Here is a 21,819-nt window from a genome sequence, read left to right on the forward strand (position 1 = left end):
ATGAGTGAAAATCGACAAAGGTAAGAACAAATTAAATAATTATTAAACAAATTATAATTACAACTTTTATTGGTATAGCATTAAAAGGACCAACAACGCCCAGTTCTCAAAGTTGGTGGAGGTAATAGAGGCAAACCCCGACATTGCCAAGGGTGTCGGGACGTTTGGATCATCCAAAAAAAACCAAGCCCAATATTGGGATTCGTTTGCCCTTGAGCTAAACGCATTGGGACCTCCTATACGAGAGGGTAAAGAGTGGCATAAGGTACGTAACAAAGAATATTACAAAACGGTTTTATAAAATAAAATATTATAGGTTTGGCTGGACTATAAATTGAAATTGAAGAAGAAAATCGCGACAAATAAAAAGGATGTAGTCGCAACAGGTGGAGGACCTTTTCGGCAGTTGACTTTGTCCCCTTTGAAACAGGCAGTTGACAATTTGCTAAGTTTGCAGCAAGCTGTAAATCCAATGGGTAATACATTTGGAACAAATTCAACTGCAACAGTGGAACAACCCGACTCAAATAATGCAGACGTTGAAGTTGAAGATGCTCCCATGGCAATGACATCAGCCCAGCCAACAAAAATCAACGAATGTCGTAGAAACAGGGGAAAGTTTGTGGATGAACGAGTCAAACTCTTCCAAAAACAAACGGAGACTCAAGAAAAACTTCTTGTTGCGTCGGATTCAATTCAAAAATCTCTTTCCGAAATGGCAAGATATTCAAGAAAGAATTATGAAGTAAACAAGGAACATGTTGAGGTACTGAAAGCAAAGGAAAAACGGAAGAAGAGAAAAAATGTGCAGAAGGCGCAACAACATAAAGATCTTCTGGATTTGAAAATAAAAAAACTAGAATGTAAATTACAATACCACCCAAAATAGTATAAGAAAGTAGAATTAGAACAAATGTATATAAATGTATGAAATCGTTTTTTTTTACTAAACTAAATTCTTTATTTATTTTCATTATTATTTTCATTTTATTAATATTTATCATCTGTGTATATATTATGAATTTTTTAATAGATTTTTTTTAACTTCTTTACTTTATTATTCTACTGTATCTTATTATTAGCTTTAAGTATAAAATAGAAAAATAAAAAAAAAAAACATTTCCTAAAGAGAAAATAATATTTCATTTCTTATTCGGGTACCTTCTGATGATAAATTAGCAGTGTCCAATTCCGTTGGTTCATTTTCAATCTCATTGGATTGCAAGGTTTCTTCTTCCACTGCCTCTGGATCTGGAATGTTGTACTTTCTACAAATATTATGCAGTGCACAAGAAGCGTTAACTATTTTGATGGCTTTCTGTGGACTCTAGTGCAGTTTTCGCTCATTCAAAACTAACCTGAATCTACTTTTTAAAACGCCAATTGTTCTCTCAATAATGTTTCTTGCCTTCGCATGTTTTTTATTGAATAGTCCTTCTCTAGACCCTGAGGAGGCATTTCTAAATGGAACGATTAAATACGGCAGTACAGGATAACCTGAATCTCCTAGAATTTTTAAAAACAAAAAATTGTTTAAACATATGCTAATATAAGAGTATGATTCACATACCAAGATATCTTGACCGCTCTCCATTTATCCACCACCTTTCCAACAAATCCTTTAACGCACTATGATTCCACACAAACGAGTCATGCGTAGAACCAGGATATCTAGCATCAATAAATCGTATTACTCCATTATTGTCACAAGCCTTAAAAAGAAAAAGTTTTACCTAAACATCAAGATTCAATTTTGAAGTACTTTACCACCATCGCATTTAAGCTGTAAAAACCTTTTCTATTTAAATATTGGTGTTGTAACTGAGCAGGAGCTATGATACCAATGTGAGTTCCGTCTACACATCCAACTATCCCTGGTAAGCCTGCTCTTTGAAAAAAATAGTTTCTCGCTTCTTGCTTTTCATTAGTGGACATATCTGCATTAATCCAAACTGGGCAGATTCTTGCTTCAAGCAAATTAAGAACTTCGCTTAAAACTACTGAAACTGTAGGTTGGGAGAAACCTAGCTCAAAGTCATTTCCTACACTGTTTTGATAACTTCCACATCCGAGAAATCGTAGTGCGCACGCAAGTTTTAAAATTGGTGGAATTGCAGAACTTTGAGTCGTTTGAAATCCTGAACTTATCTGACTTAAAACATATTGAAATGCGTGTTTGCTAAGCCGAAAGTATAACACAAATCTATGAAAAAAAACTAGTTAAATTTTATCCATGTAATTGCTAATTTTATTACAAATTATCTGGTACTTCCAGTGGGTTGGAAGCATCTTTTAAACTTCTCCTCAATCTGCAGATCATGATTTTTTCTTCTTTATTTGTTACTTCTTCATTTTCATCCTCGAAAAACAGTTCAACGCTGCTAATCATCTTTATTTTTATTTACTTTTTTTTTCAAAAAAACAATATTCTTCAATCTGACTTTATAAATATTTATGACAATGAATGACATTTCACTTTCAATTTTTAATGTTGGCAGTTTTGTTTTGAAAGACGAACTACGGAGTTCGCCATTGGTAATACCACCAAACTTTTAATTCGCCAAAACATTCGACTTTAAGCGAATTTTCGACTCGCGAGTGATAATACGCCCCTATGAAGGCGGTAGACAATTTGAAGACAAGGATTACTTAATTGAAGCTATCCGTGATGCCTGGGACGAGATTTCACTTGACTAAAACTTTATGATTCCATTCCAAACCGTCTAATAGAGGTCATATCGAAAAATGGGGGGCATACTCATTATTAATTGAGAAAAACTTAATAAATAAATGTTTGAAAACCAAAAACTGTAAACATTTCTTTCATTTTTTAATCTCTTTAATTAATGTAGGGAAATTCCAACTGTTTTTTCTATTTAACCCCTTAGTTTTATTACTTTTTTTAAAGAAAATATCTACCTACTCAAATGTAGTAAATTTTTATTGGTACGAAATTTCCAGCAGGTATAAAGAACGAAAATCGGTTGAAAAATATGTGGCCTCATCCTAGTGATTGGCAGTGTATATCAAATATTGCAAAACAGCTGTTTCGAACATTCATAATTTTCTTTCCCGCTTTCGAAGGGAAAAACAATCTCCCGGGGAATTCAGAATAAGATAATTCTGTTCTCGGGAGAACACATCTCCCAGGGAGAACTTTTCCCAGGGAATATTTAGAATTGGGATGTTTGCTAAATATTTCTTTTTTTTGAAGCAACAATTATTAACTCAAAGAAAAACACCATCAATTTTCGTATTTTACATTTTTATTATTATCTATTAGAAAGGCAGAAACCTTGAAGATTCGATTCACGAATTTAGTCTGCCACTTAATTACATAATACTTAATACTTTAAATTTACATAATATTATTATTATAATAAATAAAATATATAAATGTTGGATAATCCCTAAAATCGAATGATAAGATATCTTATAGCTTATAATTATGTTTATAACTTCCTACATAAGGATTCTATCTATCTATTAACGTAGGTAGGTTTTCTTAAATATATTTTAGTTTTTGTTTGTTTTTATATATTTTTTACATAAATATACATAATTTTATTAAATTCTACATCGAGTAAAATAGAACATTATATTTTTACAGTTATCATACATTTTATTTAAAAAAAAAGAAAAAACTTCATTTAGTATTTTAGTCAGTAAAGTATCGGGACTGTTTTTGTGTTTTTAACTGTTCTCTCTCATTTTAAAACAATAAGTTTAAAAAAAAACAACAAAAATAAATATAAAGTAAATATTAACAACTATTAACTGTAATTTACAGCTTTTTCTTATTTTCTTAGCCATGTAATTTTGAAAGTATTACATCTATGTCAAGTGGAAGTTCAGTTGAACTTTTTGCTTCAACCGGTTGCTTCTTTGGATGAGTTGAGGAAGAAACTGTAGACGAAGAAGGCGATGACTTTAAATCGACATTAGTCGTTGATTTAGTTTTGGATCTTGGTTTGTTATCCTTTTCATGGGATTGATTAGGTGAACATGAATCAACGGGTTCTTTTGCACATGACTTGGAGGGGTGTGGAGATTCCTCGGCGGGCGCTTTTGTAGGACTTTGATGTTGAGAGATTATTGTACATTTTTTGTGATCTTTGTTGGAGCGGGTTGTGATGAGCTTTCTGAAATTTTCACCAAAAAAGAAAACCATTAAATGAAAAATACCAAAAGCAAGCGTCGACTATACTCACTCAGCCTTTTTATCCCGCGAGGCAGCTGCCTTCTGCAATTTGGAAATCTTAAGCGGTGGAACAATTGGAGTGGATGTCAGACTGGGCGGTGAATTAAATCGTTGCTCGGGAGGAGATATTTGGCCTTCCACCTGTCCTGCTGCCGTTTGTGCATCAACTGCTTCAGTGACGGGTTCCGTCTCACAAATCGACATTTTAATTGGTCGCTTTTTTGGAATATTCCGAACGACACTCTTGAGAGTAGTTGGCGGGGAAATCTTTTTAGGGCTGCAGGAAAATAAAACAAACTCCTCGGAAGCCTTTACGCAGTGCTTCTCATTTGGATTCAAGAATATATTCAATTCATGAGATTTCTTGGGTGATGTTTGAGTTGGTGGCTCGACCCCATCGGGACCGTTGTAAGTGAAGTGTCGGTATCGCTTCGTATCGGATTCATCGATTAGCGTAAGCTCGCAGAGCTCATAAGGATCGTCTTCGTCTTCATCCTCATCATCTTCAGCAACAACACTGTCACTGCAAGGAGGGACAGTTTCGAGGGATTTGATAGTCTCTGGAGAAGATTTAAGCGAATTCGGTTTGAGTACATTTTCATGGACTGCTGCCTCTGGTTCCGCTAGTTCGTCCCTGGGCGGATCGATCTTCTCCATTTTCATTTCGAATGGCATAATAAGTGGTTTGAGAACTGGAACTGGGTCCGTAACTAAAACAGTTTGGTTCTTTTTGGATGTTTTTGGCGTCGGTTTGACATTCTTCTTAGGAGCCGTCGTTGGAGGCGTTGCTACTCCATTGTTTCTCTTCGACGCGGTTGAGAAATTCTCAAGGGCTTTTGGCATTCGAACGGCTCGAGATGATTGCCTCACGGTGGAAGGACGTTTGGGTGACGATTTCGATTGATTCAATTTTTTCGAATTGAGTGCAGTTTTTTTGGTAGTTTTCGCTAAAGACGAAGGTTTGATGTTTACTTTGACTTTGATCTTGCTTTTTGCCTTCGTCGTCGACTCCTTTGGCGCCACCTTCTTTTGGGCTTGGGCTTTCAAAGCCTTTGCCGAAGTGCTCGCAACGACTAAGGAAGACTTAATCGCCTTACCCTCAGGTGTCTTCTTTTTCGCAGACAAAAGATTCAAGGCTGTGAGGACATCAATTTTCTCATTACTCGGTCCGGGCGGTGAGTTCTCCAGAATATCCACTTCGGTGATTTTGAGGGGCGTCATAACTTTCATCACTTTCTTCTCTTTCGTCGTCACCGTCGACATGACGTACTGATTTCGAATTGTGGTTATTTTCGATTTGGCCGTCGTCGAATGGATGGATGACTTGGACTTGGGTGAGTGAGGCTTGATCACTACGGGGGGAACATAAATCGGTCGAGAGGGTTTCTTCAGATCTGTGGACAATTTCGCCTTCATTCGTTGCTTTTTCAATTCCAAATCCGAGAGTTGCTTCTGGCGGATGACTTTGCTTTGGATATCCTCGATGACGACCATTGGCGGTTTTGGAGGAGCAGGAGAAGGGTCAGCCTTTTTGGGCGTCAGCCAACTTCTCACAGGATACCGCACTTCCCACTCGTTATTCACTAGTTGTGAATTCGCTGCCAAGGGATCGTCCGCTGTTGCAGCAGCAACCTTTTCCGGTACGTCTTTGCTCCAGTCATCATCCTCGGTGCTACTTATCTCCGAGAGATTGTCCATATTGACCAGAGAAGCACTGCTAAGATTCTTTGGCTTTGGTGATGATGGCGCCGATGACGATGATGAGGAAGACGACGATGACGATGAGGACGAGGATGAAGATGACGAAGTTGTGGAGAGGGCTGACGTAGGAAGTTCATCTTCTTCGTCGTCAGTAAGTTCTGGCAAGCCAGCTGCAAGGGTATAATGCAGATCGACAGGAGCTTGGACTGCATCTTCGTCCACAAACGACTTCACTCGACTCAGAACCACAGGTTCACAGGGAATCTTCTGCTCGACCAGATCCGAGCATTTGTTTGGAGTGACAATCGGCGTCTCATCGGTCTTTCGCTTCTGGGCCGAATCCCGAAGTTGTTTGTCGATTATTTTGTCCAGATCATCCGACTCATCGGGTCTGTAGTATGAGCCGCCCGAGGAATAATCCGTTGGTATTTGATGGGTTAAACTTCGCGGCGTGTCTTTGGGAAAGGGCGTCAGTGTGCAACCGGGAGTGATGGCAAATTGGGGAGTCAAGATGTTGCTGTTCTTGACTTCGGAGAAATTTCTAAATGAATCAATCATCTTGAAGACGGGGGTGTCTAGGGAAGACGGAACCAGTCCGGGTGTTGGCGGTGGAACCAATAGTTGCTCGTCTAACGCCTTGAAGGGCGTGTCTAGTAGGCAGGCTATATTAGCAGTTCGTTTCTCACGTTCTTCTTCTAGTTTGACAATTGGATGATATGTTGGTGGTGGTGGTGCTGCTACTCCTGCTACTGCTACCGATGGCTGAATGAAAGTCACCACACTTTCGGCGGCTTCTTTGGCAACTTTCAATTTTGCGGGGGATTTTTTGGTAGTTGGACTTTTTTTCGTCACCTTTTTCGCAGATTTTGTGGCAGTTTCTGTCTTGCTGTTAGGCGTGGGGATCTTAATGTTGTAGACCGATTTATTCACGAGGTCTTGCTTTCGTTTCTTCTTCTTCATCGCTGTTGTACTCGGGGCTAGGGAAGCGGCCACGGCGGCGTCGGTTGGACTTTTTTCTTTCTTGTTCTTGTTCTTTGTGGTGGTCGATTTTGATTGGGCCTTCGAGGCCGCCAACTTGGCTGCCTGGGTTTTCTCCTTGGCTGCTTTAAGCCGCGTCTTTGACCTTGTGCTGTTTGTGGCTTGTGTATTTTTCCCACCAGGCGATAGGATTTTTCGCTTTTTCCTCTTGGGTGGATTCCGCCGGGATGGTTTTGGAAGTTCGGCATTGACTTGCCGCAAATATGTGTCGAAGTTCGATTGGGTTGTTTCTCTCATTCGCTTCCATTCTTTCAATTGCATTTGACTTATGAGAATTTTATTTGCTAGTTTCTCGTCACTGTCTTCTACTTCCTCGTTTTCTTGTTGTGAAGGTGATTGCACCTTGGTCTTTGCTGTGCCTTCTTCGTTTTCCTTGGAGAGGACTCGCTTGACGGTCCTTGATCTTTCCTTTCGCTTCGGAGTGTCTTGAAGGTCTTTCTGGATGACAGTTTGATTGCTGACACTGTTGGAATTCTCCGATTCTAATTCGGGAATCACTTCGATGCGTGAAGCAATTTCGACGTTGTTAACGATAGTTACTTCATCCTCACGGGTAGATGTGGTGGCCACCTCCTTGTCTATAATTGCAGCTCCAGGGGCAGGAGCAGGAGCAGGAGCTGGAGCTATTCGCTTTAGAAGCTGCTTCCCAGTAGGCATAGGGGAGAAACTCAGTGTCCTTACGTGAGACTTCTTCCTGGGTGTAGACAAACTCTTGAAGCTCCTTGCATTCAAAATACCCGTCGATGGGGTTGTTCCATGTTGTGGTATTTCGGCACCTATGTTGCTTTCACTTGGCGGCATGGTTGATATCGCCTTGGGAGGAATTTCGACCTTCTGTGAGCTTCTCAGAATCACGGCATTTGCGGGCATTTGATCGGCAGATAGAATCAAAGGTTCCGCCAGTGGAATCTCAATGCGAGAAGTGTCTAGATTAATGTCACCCTGCAGCTGTTGTATGAGCTCATTGTTTATGAAGAATGGGAGATTCAGGAGGCCATCGCTGGAGAGGATCAGCGGACACGTCAGTTGACCGGTGGAATGGTCAAAGTACACCTGGTTGTCCAGGGTGCTTGTGTTGATTATTTGACTGCCATCGGCATTGTTTCCCATGACTGGGTCGTGTGGATGGTTTTTCTGGGCGCTTTCATTCGAATTCAAAACAATTAAATTGGATATGGAGAAATTCGGATCGATCAACGACCCGAATGATGTGTTATTGTTGATGTTAACACCGGGAATGGGTGGTGGTGGTGCTATTACGGAGTCAGGTTGGACCGTTTGTTGTTGGGATGGCGGCTGTTTTGGCGGTTCTTCTTCTTCCAGTGGTTGCTCTATCTCCGAAATGTCATTCGATGGATCATTGGGAAAAACTTGAGCAGCTAAAGTGAAACAAATTTTAGGAATTTGATTAATTTTAACTTTACTGTTAACTTACAAACAACTCGTTTAAGGAACTCATCAAATATTGGATCAACTTCAGTTGCTTCTGTGGCGTTTTTTACAACTGTTTCCAATTCGTCCATCAAATAGTTGTCCCCTGCTCTCTCTTCGGAGGTCGATGGCGGGCATGTTGAGCTCTGCAAGGCTTTATTGATATTTCTAACAAGTTTCTCTTGAAATTCTTGGTTATCAAGCAGCGCTTGCGATATGTCCTGTAACTGTTTTAAGAATTTTAGTTTTATAAATAGAATAGTTACATGGATAGAAATAAATACTTACTGGAACCGAAGTTAAGGCCAAATCTTCTTCTGAATTGGAATTTAATAACCGTGGGGTTGATGTGGAGTGTTGTGTTATGCTGGGTAGTTTGAAAGTCTCCGCAGGTTCGTCCTCGACATCAGCATCGGCATCCTCGTCATCTACATCGTCATCAACGGAATCATTACAAAATTCCGATTGACTTAGAATTTCAATGTCTTTTGGGTTGGTGGTTTTTTTCTTGATTGGCATTGAAGGTCGTGACATTCGAGGACGTTTGATTACGGTCGCTGGTGGAAGCATACTATCGTCATTTGCAAATTGAATATCACAATCTGTGCTTCCCGTTGATATTCTATTAAACAAAAACAAATATTTTTATGAAAGTTTAAGTGGAAAAATTGAAAAATTAAACCAACCTTTTACGCTTATTTGCTGCTGAAGTGTTTTCTTTGTTTTCATTAATTAGGGGAGATGAATGAGTGTGGTGATGATGAATCAAGGAACTTACTTTTGCTGATAGATTCTTTTGCTGCAAATTATCTCGCACAGACAGCGGCATTAATTCAATTGCCTTGTCCACTAAAAGATTCAAAAAAAAAAAAAGGAAAAGTTAAATATGAATAAGTCTGAATTATTTTAAATAGATTTTTGATATCCTTGGAAGTTCTTCAGAGGACTATTCTTAATTGAAATTGTTAGAGTTTTACTCACAAAGACGATTTGATACAATCCCCTTTCATTTGGTAAACTGTAAGAAATTAAACTTAAAGAGAGAATAAACTTGGTTATTTATCCGCTTGAGGTCTTATGAAAATTTTAACTTGAAAAGCCTTACAATTTTAGTTCTGATATAAAATTCCACAAACCGACAAGGATTCGACAATCCTGGGTTTTCTACAGCAGAAAATATTAAGTAATTATTCAACGACGCACACGGTTTCACGTCATTTTCGAAACACTTGTTCCAACACTTCTATGAATGTTATGAATGAATTAAAGAGGAGATACCGATGCACATTAGTCTTAAAGTTTTGAATATCAAAATTATAGGGAAAAACAGAGCTGGGTAAAGCATTCCACATTCTCGATGTGCGGTTAAAAAAAGAATCTCTATACTTGACAGTACTTCCGAAATTGAGCTCAAGGTTAAACTGATGTGCATTCCTAGAAATACGAGTATTACGGCTGAACTGTTTTAAGGGGGAATGCAACTGGCTAATTCGATAGAACACTGTTTATAAAAATATTAATTTATTATTAATTTTGCAAGAGGGAATTACATTGAACTTAATAATTACATATCTTCATTAGACTGGTCATATATTCTTTCTGGAACACAAATTGATCTTATTTATGAAAACTTTTTACAATTCATGTACGATTGTTTTTTTGAAATTCGTTCCACAAATTCGTAAGAAATCTGTTTTTAAATTACCTTGGGATAACCATAGACTAAGAAATCTAAAAAATGTAAAAAAAATAAATCTTTCAAAAAATTTAAAACAACGAAATCTGAAATTGATAGACACCGATATTGTCAGTTACGTCGTGAATATGATTTTCATAATAGATTTCTGTATAAACAATATATGATTAATATTCAATCGCAAATTACAAGAAATCCAAAGGCATTTTGGGCATTTATAAATTCAAAAAAAACAAAATTCTGGAGTATTTACTAATATGGAATATAATAATCAAATCTCTTCTAATTTAGCTTCTACATGTGACTTATTTGCTTCCTTTTTTGAGACTGTGTATGAAGATCATTTTACAGCATTTATTCCTAATACAGAAGATGAAGAAATATCGTTTTCAAACATGAATTTGGGTAATCTGTTCTTGTCTTTTGAAGATATAATGGAAGGAATTTTAAAACTAAATCCAAGTTTGAATGCGGGTCCGGATGGTATTCCTTCTTTTGTAATCAAAAAATGTTTATTTGATTTGATTTGATTTGTTTATTTAGCAATATTTTAGCTATTTACAACTTACTATTAATAATAAATAATAAAATTAAACTTATACATATGCATATCTATTTCTTACAAAGTGTACAACTTTTTTCTTAAATATTTTCAAATTTGTTTCTGTTTTCAAATCATTTGGAAGCCCGTTAAACAATTTAAGGCCATTATGTGTAAGCATATTTTGTGCTGATCGAGTTCTAAAATGTGGAAGACGAAAATCTGATCTATTTCTTACATTATGACTATGTACATTACTAACATAATTGATTTTATCACACAAGTAACTGGGAAGCATTCCATTTTTCATTTTAAAAACATAGACTAACACATTCATAATGGTTCTCTGATTTATACTAAGCCATTTTAACATACTTAACATACTTGCAATTGGTGTTAACCAATGGCATTTTAAAATTATCCTCATTGCTTTATTTTGTAATTTTTGCAATCTATCTATCATCGTTATATTACCAAGATAAATTATGGTCGAGCAGTATTCAAAATGGGGCTTAATTATTGTATTATACACATTTATTGCACATAAAGTCGACATTCTTTTTCTAATTCTTGAAAAGAAACCAATCTTTTTTCCAATTTTCTTTGATATATAGTCAATGTGTGTATTAAATTCCAACTTATTATCAAACATAATTCCAAGATATTTTATATTTTCTACAACTTCTAACACCTGGTTATCAATTTTAATTTCAGTCTCTGATTCTCCATTAATATACATACATTTTGTTTTTCCCACGTTTAAGCTTAATTTATTCATATGAAACCATTTGTTTAGCTCCATTAAATCAAAATTAACCTTTTCAATACATTCTTCAATGCTTTTACCAACAAAATATAATAGACCATCATCGGCAAACAGTTTTAAAAATGAATATCTAACAACCCTAGGCATTTCATTAACATAAATTATAAATAATAATGTTCCCAACACCGACCCTTGCGGAACACCTAAATTAACATTAATCGATTCGGATACAGCTTCTTCCACCTTAGTTCTTTGCGTACGCCTCTGCAGATATGATTGAAACCAGCTCAGTTCTTTATTTTTCACTCCATATTTGTAAAGTTTTTTTAATAGAATTTCTCTGTCCAAAGTTTCAAAGGCTCTCCTCAGGTCAATAAACACGGCAACTATTTTCATTTTCTGATGTACTGCTGTCTTCCAGTCAGCAATAATAAGATTGATCAGAGATTCACAGCTGTGTCCCTCTCTGAACCCTGATTGGCTTTCCACAAACAACTGGCTTTCTTCCATGTATTTTTGAAGTTGCTTTTGAACAATTTTTTCCAAAATTTTTCCATCATTTGGCAACATATTTACTGGACGATATTCTTCAGGATACAACGGGTTATTGACTTTAGCGATAGGAACCACCATTGACTCCTTCCAGCAATCTGGGAAAATACCTTCTCTTAGAGATTCATTTACTAATCTGCACAAACCGTCACCAACTATGTGGAATGAATCACTTATCATATTAACAGACAACATATTTGCATCTTTTTTATTTTTCATATTTTTGATAAAAGTCTTTAACTCAATAAAAGTAACAAACTCAAACCTAAATGTTTTATCATTGTCTTCAATGTAATCATAATAAGAAACATTTGGAATTAGTTTATTGATTTCAATAACACTCTTGACGAAAAAATGGTTAAGTTTTTCCGCTAGCTGGTATTTGTCGTCCACTATTACGTTATCAAAATTAATACTTTTAATAGAACTCTTCTTTTGATTTAACACTAGGGATTTAATTATGCGCCACATTGACTTTTGGTCTTTTGCACCCTGAACTTTATTCGAAACATATTTATTTTTGGCTTTATTTATTTCTGCTTTAAACCTGTTACGCGCGACTCTATAATTTTGCCAATCATTAGCTGTATTTGACCAAATGGCCTGATTATATTTTAAAATTTTAGTGTCTCTCATTCTTTTCAGCTCATTACTGTACCATTCGTTTCTATCAGTAGCATTAACAGTCTTTGTAATTTTAAGGGAATCAACCGCGTAAGCTGTCATATTACAAAAGTTATCCCCCATAATATTAACGTTATCACAGTTAAAGATATTATTCAATAAATAAATGTTCCCGATTAGATTATCACAGAATGAAGACTTGCTGTATTTCAGAATTTGTATTTGCTTTTTTACGTTTTTCACTTTGTCTCTTGTTTCTATTGTTATTTCTATGCTTTCATGATCACTTATTTTCCATTTTTTAACTACCTCAGCGTGAACTCTAAAACTGTTTGTAACGACGTAATCAAGTAAAGTACGAGATGTAGGAGTTATTCTTGTTGGTTCGGATATTAACTGTTTACATGCATTGTCACTAATTACCTGTTGAGCACGAATTTTATAAGTACTGTTCACAAGCCAGTCTATGTTAAAGTCACCCATGAGAATAATGTCTATTCCATACATTACTGTTCGCTCCATTAATTCCTTGAAGCAATCGCAAAAACTTGCTAAAGACGAACTTGGGGACCTATAAAGACCGGCTAATATAAAACTTTGTGAACCTGAAGATACTTTAATAACCAAAATCCACCAATCCATATGTGTTGAAACACTTTCTAAAGTAACAACTTGCCACTGTTCTTTAACATAACAAACAATTCCACCCGTATGGGAAGAAACAGAGTTACACCTTACTGTCGTAAAACCACTTAAACAAATTTCAGTACTGTCAATATTTGACGTTACATGTGTTTCCACCACTATAATAAAATCAAAACTTTCCAGATAGACTATGCTTTCAAGCTCACTAAAATTATTTATCAGCCCCTGTATGTTGGCAAAGAAACACCTACAGCTATTTAATTGCTAGTAGGCAATTTTTTGCATCTCACTTTGCATTTTTCTTTGCAAAACAGGACACTTAGAGCTTCTTGTATCGTGATTTACATCAACATTCAGATGAAGGGTATTATTTGCTCTGATACAACTCACGCACTTCGTATTTTCGCTATCACAATCGTTTTTGTTACTATGGTTTCCGGCACATTTTACACAGGTTTCCTCCCCGGTACATTTTTTCGCGTTATGGTTAAAACCCCAGCACTTAAAACACCTTTTGACGTTAATTTCTTCATAAATAACACATCTGTCCCATTGAATATTTATTCTTTTAGCACACAATAACTCTTGAAATGCTCCACCATCTACTTCCAAAATAGCATTGAACATTTTTTTATTTTTTGGAGACTGATAAACTTTAATGCATTTTATAACTTTGAATACAATTTTATTTTGAGCTTGAATTGATTCAATAATAACATCACTGCTCATCATTTCACTCATGCCGCATACGCGCACTTTAGGATTTCTCATTTCTGGTATTTGAATATCATACTTTTCACTCATTTTCTCTTTGATTGCATTTTGCATTTTTACACTCGATTCATCATTCCCGCACTCAATAGCAATTGCACCATCCCGGCGATTGGAAACACTGCTTACATTGATAGATAGAGATGAAGGGTTAATATTCTTTTTTATTTCTTCCCTTGTTATCGCACTTTCTTGTATGCTTTTGGGCTTTAAGATAACTTGCGGACCCTTTTTTACCTTAGACGCATATGTTTCTTTCTCGTTATGCACTTCTCTATTGGCACTCGCGATCATTACCGGCTTGCATACATTTTTTATCTCACTCACTTTATCCGAAATTTGTTTCATATTAACCTCCATCATATTTAATAAATTTTCTTGATTTTCTTTAATTGTTTTAATTAACTTTATATGATTTTCATTTAATATTTTAATAAAATCAATGCACTCATCACATAAGTAGAAAATATTAGCTTTCGCATTTAAAACATCAACATCATATTTTGAGAACTCCGCACATCGTTAGCTAGGCCACTTCAAATAATTTTTAATATATCTCTTTCTCTTGGAATTTTTCTGGATTTATTTATTTATTTATTTATTTATTTATTTAGCTTAATACAAGCTATCATAACTTAACTTAACTTAAAACTAGCTTAACATTTTTTTTTTTTTTTTTTTTTTTTTTTTTTTTTTTTTTTTGCAATTCTTGTTATCAGTTTTCAACATTAATTCATGTGGGCCCTAAGGCCCACATCAAAGCTCTTTAATGTACAAGAACTAACAATTTTGATTTTACTTAACTTAAAATTACAGGGGACAGGGGATTCGGACTCAAAAAGGGAAAAAGTAAAGGGTATCTTTCAGATGGGATTTGGAAATGTTGAAATCGAAAACTACCATAGCAGCGTTGCAGTGACGAAGAATTCTGGACATTGGTTCAAAGTGCCCGTAATTAGTGCGGTGATGAGGGATATAGAAAAGGGAAACAGATCGCAGATTTCGAGGGTTAGTGTTAAGATGAATATCACTCAGGAGTGCCGGGGAATCTATATTGCCCATTAACAATTGGTGAGCAAACAATATATCAGCGTTTTTGCGTCTAATATATAACGGCTGCAAGCCTATCAGTTTTAGTCGATCAGCATAAGGAGGCAAGTTGGATGTATCATCCCAGGGGAGGCCACGTAAGGCAAATCGAACGAAACGTCTTTGAACATTTTCAATTCTGAGTGAATGGTTTTCATAAAAGGGAGACCATACTTGGCATGCATATTCAAGATGAGGACGGACTAGGGAAATGTAAAGCGCTTTAGTAACATAGGGGTTGGAAAATTCTTTTGACCATCTCTTAATAAAACCGAGAGATCTATTAGCTTTACTAATAATTTGGTCAAAATGGGAATGGAAATTCAGGTGTTTGTCACACATAATACCAAGATCTCTAATAGAATCGACTACGTTGACGGCGTCATTAAGGAAGTAGTATACTCTATGAGATGGAATTTGTTTGCGCGAAAAGGTCATTTGTTTACATTTACCTACATTTAACTCTAGGAAATTATGCATGCACCAAACAAAAAAGATATTAAGATCATTTTGTAAAAGTAAGGAATCAGATGGAGTAGAGATAATCTTAAAAATTTTCTTATCATCCGCAAACATTAGGATATCTGAGTTTTTTAATTTAAGACAGACATCGTTAACAGATAAGACGAAGAGAAGGGGGCCAAGGTGACTACCTTGTGGGACTCCAGAAGTTGCATGTATAGGACTGGAGACTGAGTTACGGAAAAGGACTCTATAAGTTCTATTCGCAAGATAGGAGCTTATCCAGTTTATAAATATAGATGGAAAGCCTAGAGCTCTTAGTTTGAGATAAATTATGTTATGGGATATTTTATCAAAGGCTTTGCTGTAATCAGTGTATACGACATCAACTTCTTTGCCATTCTCAAGGGCTGACAAAACTTTGGATATAAATTCAATTAAGTTAGTCGTAGTGGATCTACCTTTAAGAAAACCATGTTGAGCGGGGGAGAATAAAGGCTTGCAATGGAAATAAACGGAATCATAAACTAAGCTTTCAAAAAGTTTTGGAATGCATGACAGTTTAGCAATAGGTCTATAATTGTTAATTTCAGTTTTATTGCCTTGTTTATGAATGGGAAATATAAATGAATCTTTCCATATATGAGGAAACACACCTTGGGAAAGAGAGAGTTCAAAGAGTGCAGTAAGAGGCTTTGACAGAGAATGCATACATTTTTTTAGAACAACTGATGGGACGCCATCAGGACCAGGGCTAAAGTTTTCTTTGAGGCTTACGATTTTGGCAAGTACCAATTCTTCAGTTATTGTAAACGATGAAAGGGAGGTTTGAGTGCAACCATCTAAATAACTAAAGTAGTGTGGATCAGGATCATGCAGATGTTCAGTATACGATTTGCTAAAGTAATTAGCAAATAGATTTGATATGGTTGTTGGATCAGAGGAGATTGTGTTGGAGAAACTCATTGAAGGTGGAAACCCATCAGATTTTCGTTTGACATTTATAAACTTGAAAAATTTCCTTGCATCAGAAAGAAGGTTATTTTCCATTTGGTTAAGATATTGGTTATAAAGGGATTCCCTTAATTCAGAGAAAGAATTATAGGCGAGAAGATAGTTGTTGTGATCAGTATCAGATTTGGACTGTAAAAAGATCTTCCAAAGCTTGTTACGGGTATTTCTTAGGCTACGGAGCTCTCTGTTGTACCAAGGGGGAGCAGAGGTGAAATCTTTTCTACGAGAGAACGGTACTGATTCTTCAATACAGTACGAAAGAATCAAATAAAACCAATTTGTAAGGGACTCAACTGTTAATTGGAGGGATCTTAATTCAAAATCGGCTGAGCTAAGAAGATTGTTAAGTTTGGAGAAATCAGCCCTACGAAAATCATAACAGTAATTTTCCATTTCAAAAAAGTTGTCTTCAAATTCAATGGGGAAGGAGAGATTAAGGGGTGGATGATAGCGATCCAAGGTTGAGAGAAGATGAGGGCTCGGGGAGACAACACAGTTATCGCAATCAGATGAGAATATGAGATCGAGGTGTCTCCCCATAAAGTTTGCTACTCCATTTAGTTGAAAAAGACCACAATCAGACAGACGATCAATGAACAGCGATTCAGATTCAGAAGAGATGTTAGTTGGAAAGAAGGATGTCTGATCATCTGAGGTGGACCAATTGAGATGGGGAAGATTAAAGTCACCTAGAACGATGATTAAATCATTAGGTTGCACTAGTTCAAGCAGATAATCAATGGCATTAACAGCGGCTTGGTATGCTTTAATTTGTTGGGCTGGCCGGATGTAACAACAAAGGACAAAAAGACAAAACTTAGGGAGTGTAACCTTAGCTGATACACCTTCAAATTCGATTGAAGTGGGAATACAGAGTAATGAACTTTCAAAATTATTAGCGATAGCTAAAAGCACACCACGACCGTGTGTATTACTCGCACATTCCACGACATCCATTCGATAGATGGAAAAGTCGTTAGTGAAGAGTTCAGTACTAAGGATATCAGGTGTAAGGTTGGTTTCGGTAAGGGCAAAGATGTCATAAGGAAGGTTTTGGGAGTTGTTAAAGACGGCAGAAGTTTTAGACCTTAACCCTCTTACATTTTGATAGTAAAGGCTAAGACATTTAGGTTTAGTGGTCTTTAGGTTAGGAGCGATAGTATTTCTTCATATCTGCACGGGATTTTTGGATATGAGATAGTCGTTTTGAAGAGATAAAAGACGCAAAAGAGGTAAGGTCTTCTCTCACTTTTTGAGGAGAAATTTCAAGGCCATCATGAAATTTCAAGAAAATTTCCATAAGTGCATCACGTTTGGTAGGGAGGCCTTCTTGGGAGATTAAAACCTTAATGTTTGTATTTGTTTTACCTTCAAAGCAAACAGAATCTGGTTTGTCGTGCAGGAAAGCTAGGTAAAGACGAACATTATTGTAGATTTTGTGGTCTCTAAGACGGGACATAACATACCGATCATTAATATTGGCCTCAGATAAATGTTTAGTTAATTTAACATTTGGAGGGATCATTGGGTTAAGGAATCCTTGAGGTTCTTGGGAAACTGATGAAGAAGAAGTAGGGTTAATGGTGTGAGAATGAATGAAATTTGTATAAGCGGGTATTTTAGCAGGAGCATCAACCATCGGAGAGCAAAAACCAAGACCCGGATGAGAGGTTTTAAAAGAAACTCGTTTGGGTGGAGGCTTTACAGATGTGGGAGAAGTTTTTCGTTTAAGGGACGAAAGTTGGTTGGAGAGAGAAAAGTTTGGAAAGATTTGTGTTTTAAGGGTCCAGTTAGTTTCAATATTTTTTTTGGGATAAGGTTTGATATTAGGTTGGTGATTAGGTTGGGGATTAGGTTTAGGACTAGGTTTAAGATTAGGTTTGGGATTAGGTTTGGGATTAGGTTTGGGATTAGGTTTGGGATTAGGTTTGGGATTAGGTTTGGGAATAGGTTTGGAATTAGGTTTGGATTTGTTAGACTTAATTAGATTATTATTGCTACTTATACTGGAAAGCCGCATTTGTCCAATTTGTAAGTATCCTTTTTGGTGATGAAACATCCAGTTATATTTGGAGGGAATCAGGAACTTGAATCTTCTTCCAGACAATTGAAGACATTCGCAGATATTGACACAGTATTCTCTTTTGAAATAGGAGCGAACCCATGTAGCATCAGCATATCCGGGACAATTATTAAGCACGAACCATGTATTATTTGCAGATTCAAGCCTGCTTAGTCTCAAATTCCAGTCCGATAACTTCCAGGAATGGCCACATTTGTTAATTATTTCGTCCTCTGCAATAGTATTCGCTGAGGTGGTTTGTTGCAGAGAGACAGCAGCCGGGTTTGCCGCAAGAATTTCATCACGAATGGATACGTTCGCGATATCACATGACGGTATGCCGGGTTGTTTAATGATGTCGTAGAGAAGCGATTCAATTTTTTGAGTTTTAACATTAAGGCTTTCAAGCTCGCGGTACACACTCGTATATTTCTGTTCTTGATTGCTTATATCGTAAGCAATAGATATGAGTGCCGTTGAAACCCGAGTAAGCATACAATTAATGTTTTCGAATTCGTTAACGAGTCTGAGGTTTGTAACTTCACTCATTTGATTGGAGGAGGGGGAGAGCCGTGATGACGAACTTTGCAAACAGCAATCAATATCAGATTTTAGTAGGTTTAACTGGTCAGACAAGTTTTTTTTTAGATCGTTTGCCGACCAAGTTAGCACCTTTAACTTATCGTCAATGTCTACACGAAGAGAATTCAACCCACCTATGACGTCACAATATTGTTTTTCCAAAGAACGTATCGTGGATGATTGGAAAATTTCATATATAACACCCATTTTTAAAGCTGGACAGAAACATAAAATTGAAAATTATCGTGCTATCTCTAAACTTTCTGCTATACCAAAACTTTTCGAGCTCATTGTTAAAAACAAAATTTATTTTTATATAAAAGAATCTATATCTCCTTGTCAGCATGGATTTGTAAGTGGTAGGTCAACAACTACAAATTTGTCGTTGTTTACCAAATATGTGTCCGATGCTTTAGAATCCGGTTCTCAGGTTGACGTTATCTTCATGGATTTTTAGAAAGCATTTGAAAGCCTTTGTATCATGCAGCTTTTAAAAAAATTAAAATATTTTGGATTTCACTCAACCCTTCTGCAGTGGATCTCCAGTTACTTAGTCAATAGGAGACAAATAGTAAAAATTTCAGACTATTCATCGAGAATAATAAAGGTTTCATCGGGTGTTCCTCAAGGAAGCCATCTTGGACCATTGTTGTTTTTAGTTTATGTGAATGATGTTATTGTTGCAATATGCAACGGGTTTGTTATTTGCTGATGATTTCAAACTTTTTTCTACAGTGAAATCCAAAAATGATTGTCTTAATATCCAAAGCGATCTAAATAAAATAGTAGATTGGTGCAAACAAAATTTTCTTGTACTTAATACTAAAAAATGTACTATTTTTTCATTTTCTAGGTCAAGAACATCTATTTTGTATGACTATGACATTTCAAACACTGCATTAGAAAGACGATCTGAAGTAAAAGATCTTGGTGTTGTTTTTCATGAAAAGCTTAATTTTTCCCTCCATGTAGATTTTATAGTGGCAAAGGCAAACTCAATGCTAGGTTTCCTAAAAAGAAATTGCTTAGAGTTTTCTAATCCTTACGCAATTAAAGCAGTTTATACTTCTCTCGTCCGCCCACACTTGGAATACGCTTCAGTAGTATGGGATCCTTTTTACACAGTTTCAAAAGATCGAATTGAAAAAGTTCAAAAATCTTTCACTAGATTTATGGTATCTACGCTGAGAAATCGGCGCCTTGTAAATTGTGTGATGTTTGTATATGATATATTGTCTTACCATATAAAATGCCCTATTTTGCTAAATCTCTTAAATATCTATGTTCCAGGAAGAAATATCTGATCAAGAAATTTGTTTTATATCCCCTTGCATAGATATAATTACGGTTGTAATGAACCATTCACAAGATGTATGAAATTATTTAATGAACTTATATTTAATTTAGATATAAGTCTTGAAAGAAATGTATTTAAATTGCAATTAAGTGAAAATGTAAATATGAATTAAGTTTATATTAGTTTTAAGCAATCTGTAAGATTGAGAATCGATAGATGAATGAATAAATAAATAAATAAAAAATATCGGTAGAACAACGAAAGGCATGAAACATTGCGGCGGTGTTCAAGTGACGTAATTGTTTCGGTTATAGTTCTATCGCCTATCATTTTCAAAGCTCTTTTTTGGATCCTGTCCAAGATAATTAAACTTGTTTTAGGGGCACCTGCCCAAATATGCGAGTTATATTCAAGCTTTGGACGAATGAAGGCTTTATAAATTACAGCCACATCAGAAGAGGTACAAAATTTCTTGCACCTTCGGAGAAATCCTAAGCACCTAGCAACATTTTTTGCAATATCGAATATGTGATCATTCCATAAGAGGTGATCTGTGATATTCATACCGAGTACTGAAAGTTGATTAGTTTCCTGGATGCAAGTGCCGCTCATGGATAACGACAGGCGACAGCAATGAGTTTTCGAAGCATTAAATTCTACACGGTTTTTGATTCCCCATTGTAAAGTGCTGTCGAGATCAGAATTTAATAAGCTTATCATACGCTGCCGTTGAAGTTCCACATCCGAAGGACAAGGATAAGAATCTAAAAACGAATATGAAAAGCTGAAGGTACTGTCATCAGCGAAACAATTTAGTGGGTTAGAAGTTTCATACAAAAGATCATTTATATAAATAAGAAAGAGCGTCAGAGGCAAAACGGAGCCCTGGGGCACACCAGCGTTTATTTTGTGAATATCAGGTTTGAACCCGTCCAACACTACTTGAATTGAACGGTCCGAAAGGTAATTTCTAACCCAACGAAGAAGGGATTCTTCTATACCAAAAGCACGCATTTTCGATAAGAGATCATGGTGCCAAACTCGTATCAAATGCTTTTGAAATATTAAGTGCAATAATCTCACTTTCTCCAAAACGATGTAAAGATTTGTTCCACTGTTCGGTGAGATAAACCATGAGATCACCAGTGGACCTATTGCTACGAAAGCCATACTGCCGGTCATTAAGAAGCTTCCGTCTTCAAGATATTTCTTAAGCTGATAATTTATTAGCGTTTCCATGGCCTTGGAAAGAAGGGATGTAAGTGCAATTGGACGATAGTTGGATGGTGAGGAGGATTCGCCTTTTTAGGGACAGGCTGGACAAATGCATTTTTCCATCCACTCGGA

The 21,819-nt window shown here is 36.3% G+C and overlaps 3 protein-coding genes across 4 annotated transcripts in view; 1 reads left to right on the forward strand and 2 right to left on the reverse strand.

Annotated features, from left to right (window-relative positions):
- Positions 1-889, forward strand: LOC129944789 (uncharacterized). The gene is made up of 3 exons (XM_056054452.1): positions 1-20; positions 79-265; positions 317-889. The coding sequence occupies exons 1-3, from the start codon at positions 1-3 to the stop codon at positions 887-889; spliced, it is 780 nt and encodes a 259-aa protein (XP_055910427.1).
- Positions 890-1,018: 129 nt separating this feature from the next.
- On the reverse strand, positions 1,019-2,591 carry LOC129944207 (putative nuclease HARBI1). 2 transcript variants are annotated; one of them, XM_056053484.1, is made up of 4 exons: positions 2,256-2,591; positions 1,771-2,203; positions 1,571-1,712; positions 1,019-1,506 (listed from the first exon to the last, which is right to left on the reverse strand). In XM_056053484.1, exons 1-4 carry the CDS (start codon positions 2,387-2,389, stop codon positions 1,328-1,330), a joined length of 888 nt encoding a protein of 295 aa, XP_055909459.1. In that variant the 5' UTR covers positions 2,390-2,591; the 3' UTR covers positions 1,019-1,327. The 2 variants fall into 2 exon arrangements, with proteins under 2 accessions (XP_055909459.1, XP_055909458.1); XM_056053483.1 differs by having other exon boundaries at positions 1,032-1,506; positions 1,768-2,203.
- A 261-nt stretch (positions 2,592-2,852) lies between these two features.
- Positions 2,853-21,819, reverse strand: part of LOC129944208 (uncharacterized) — a 31,274-nt gene continuing 12,307 nt past the window's right edge. The window contains exons 3-7 of the mRNA XM_056053485.1: positions 9,058-9,220; positions 8,660-8,993; positions 8,376-8,598; positions 4,212-8,319; positions 2,853-4,142 (exon numbers count right to left, since the gene is read on the reverse strand). Coding sequence (XP_055909460.1) covers positions 3,806-4,142; positions 4,212-8,319; positions 8,376-8,598; positions 8,660-8,993; positions 9,058-9,220 — 5,165 coding nt within the window. The 3' untranslated portion in view covers positions 2,853-3,805. The remainder of the gene's footprint in view (positions 4,143-4,211; positions 8,320-8,375; positions 8,599-8,659; positions 8,994-9,057; positions 9,221-21,819) is intronic.

The sequence above is a fragment of the Eupeodes corollae genome, chromosome 2, assembly GCF_945859685.1.
Source record: "Eupeodes corollae chromosome 2, idEupCoro1.1, whole genome shotgun sequence".
NCBI lineage: Eukaryota > Metazoa > Arthropoda > Insecta > Diptera > Syrphidae > Eupeodes > Eupeodes corollae.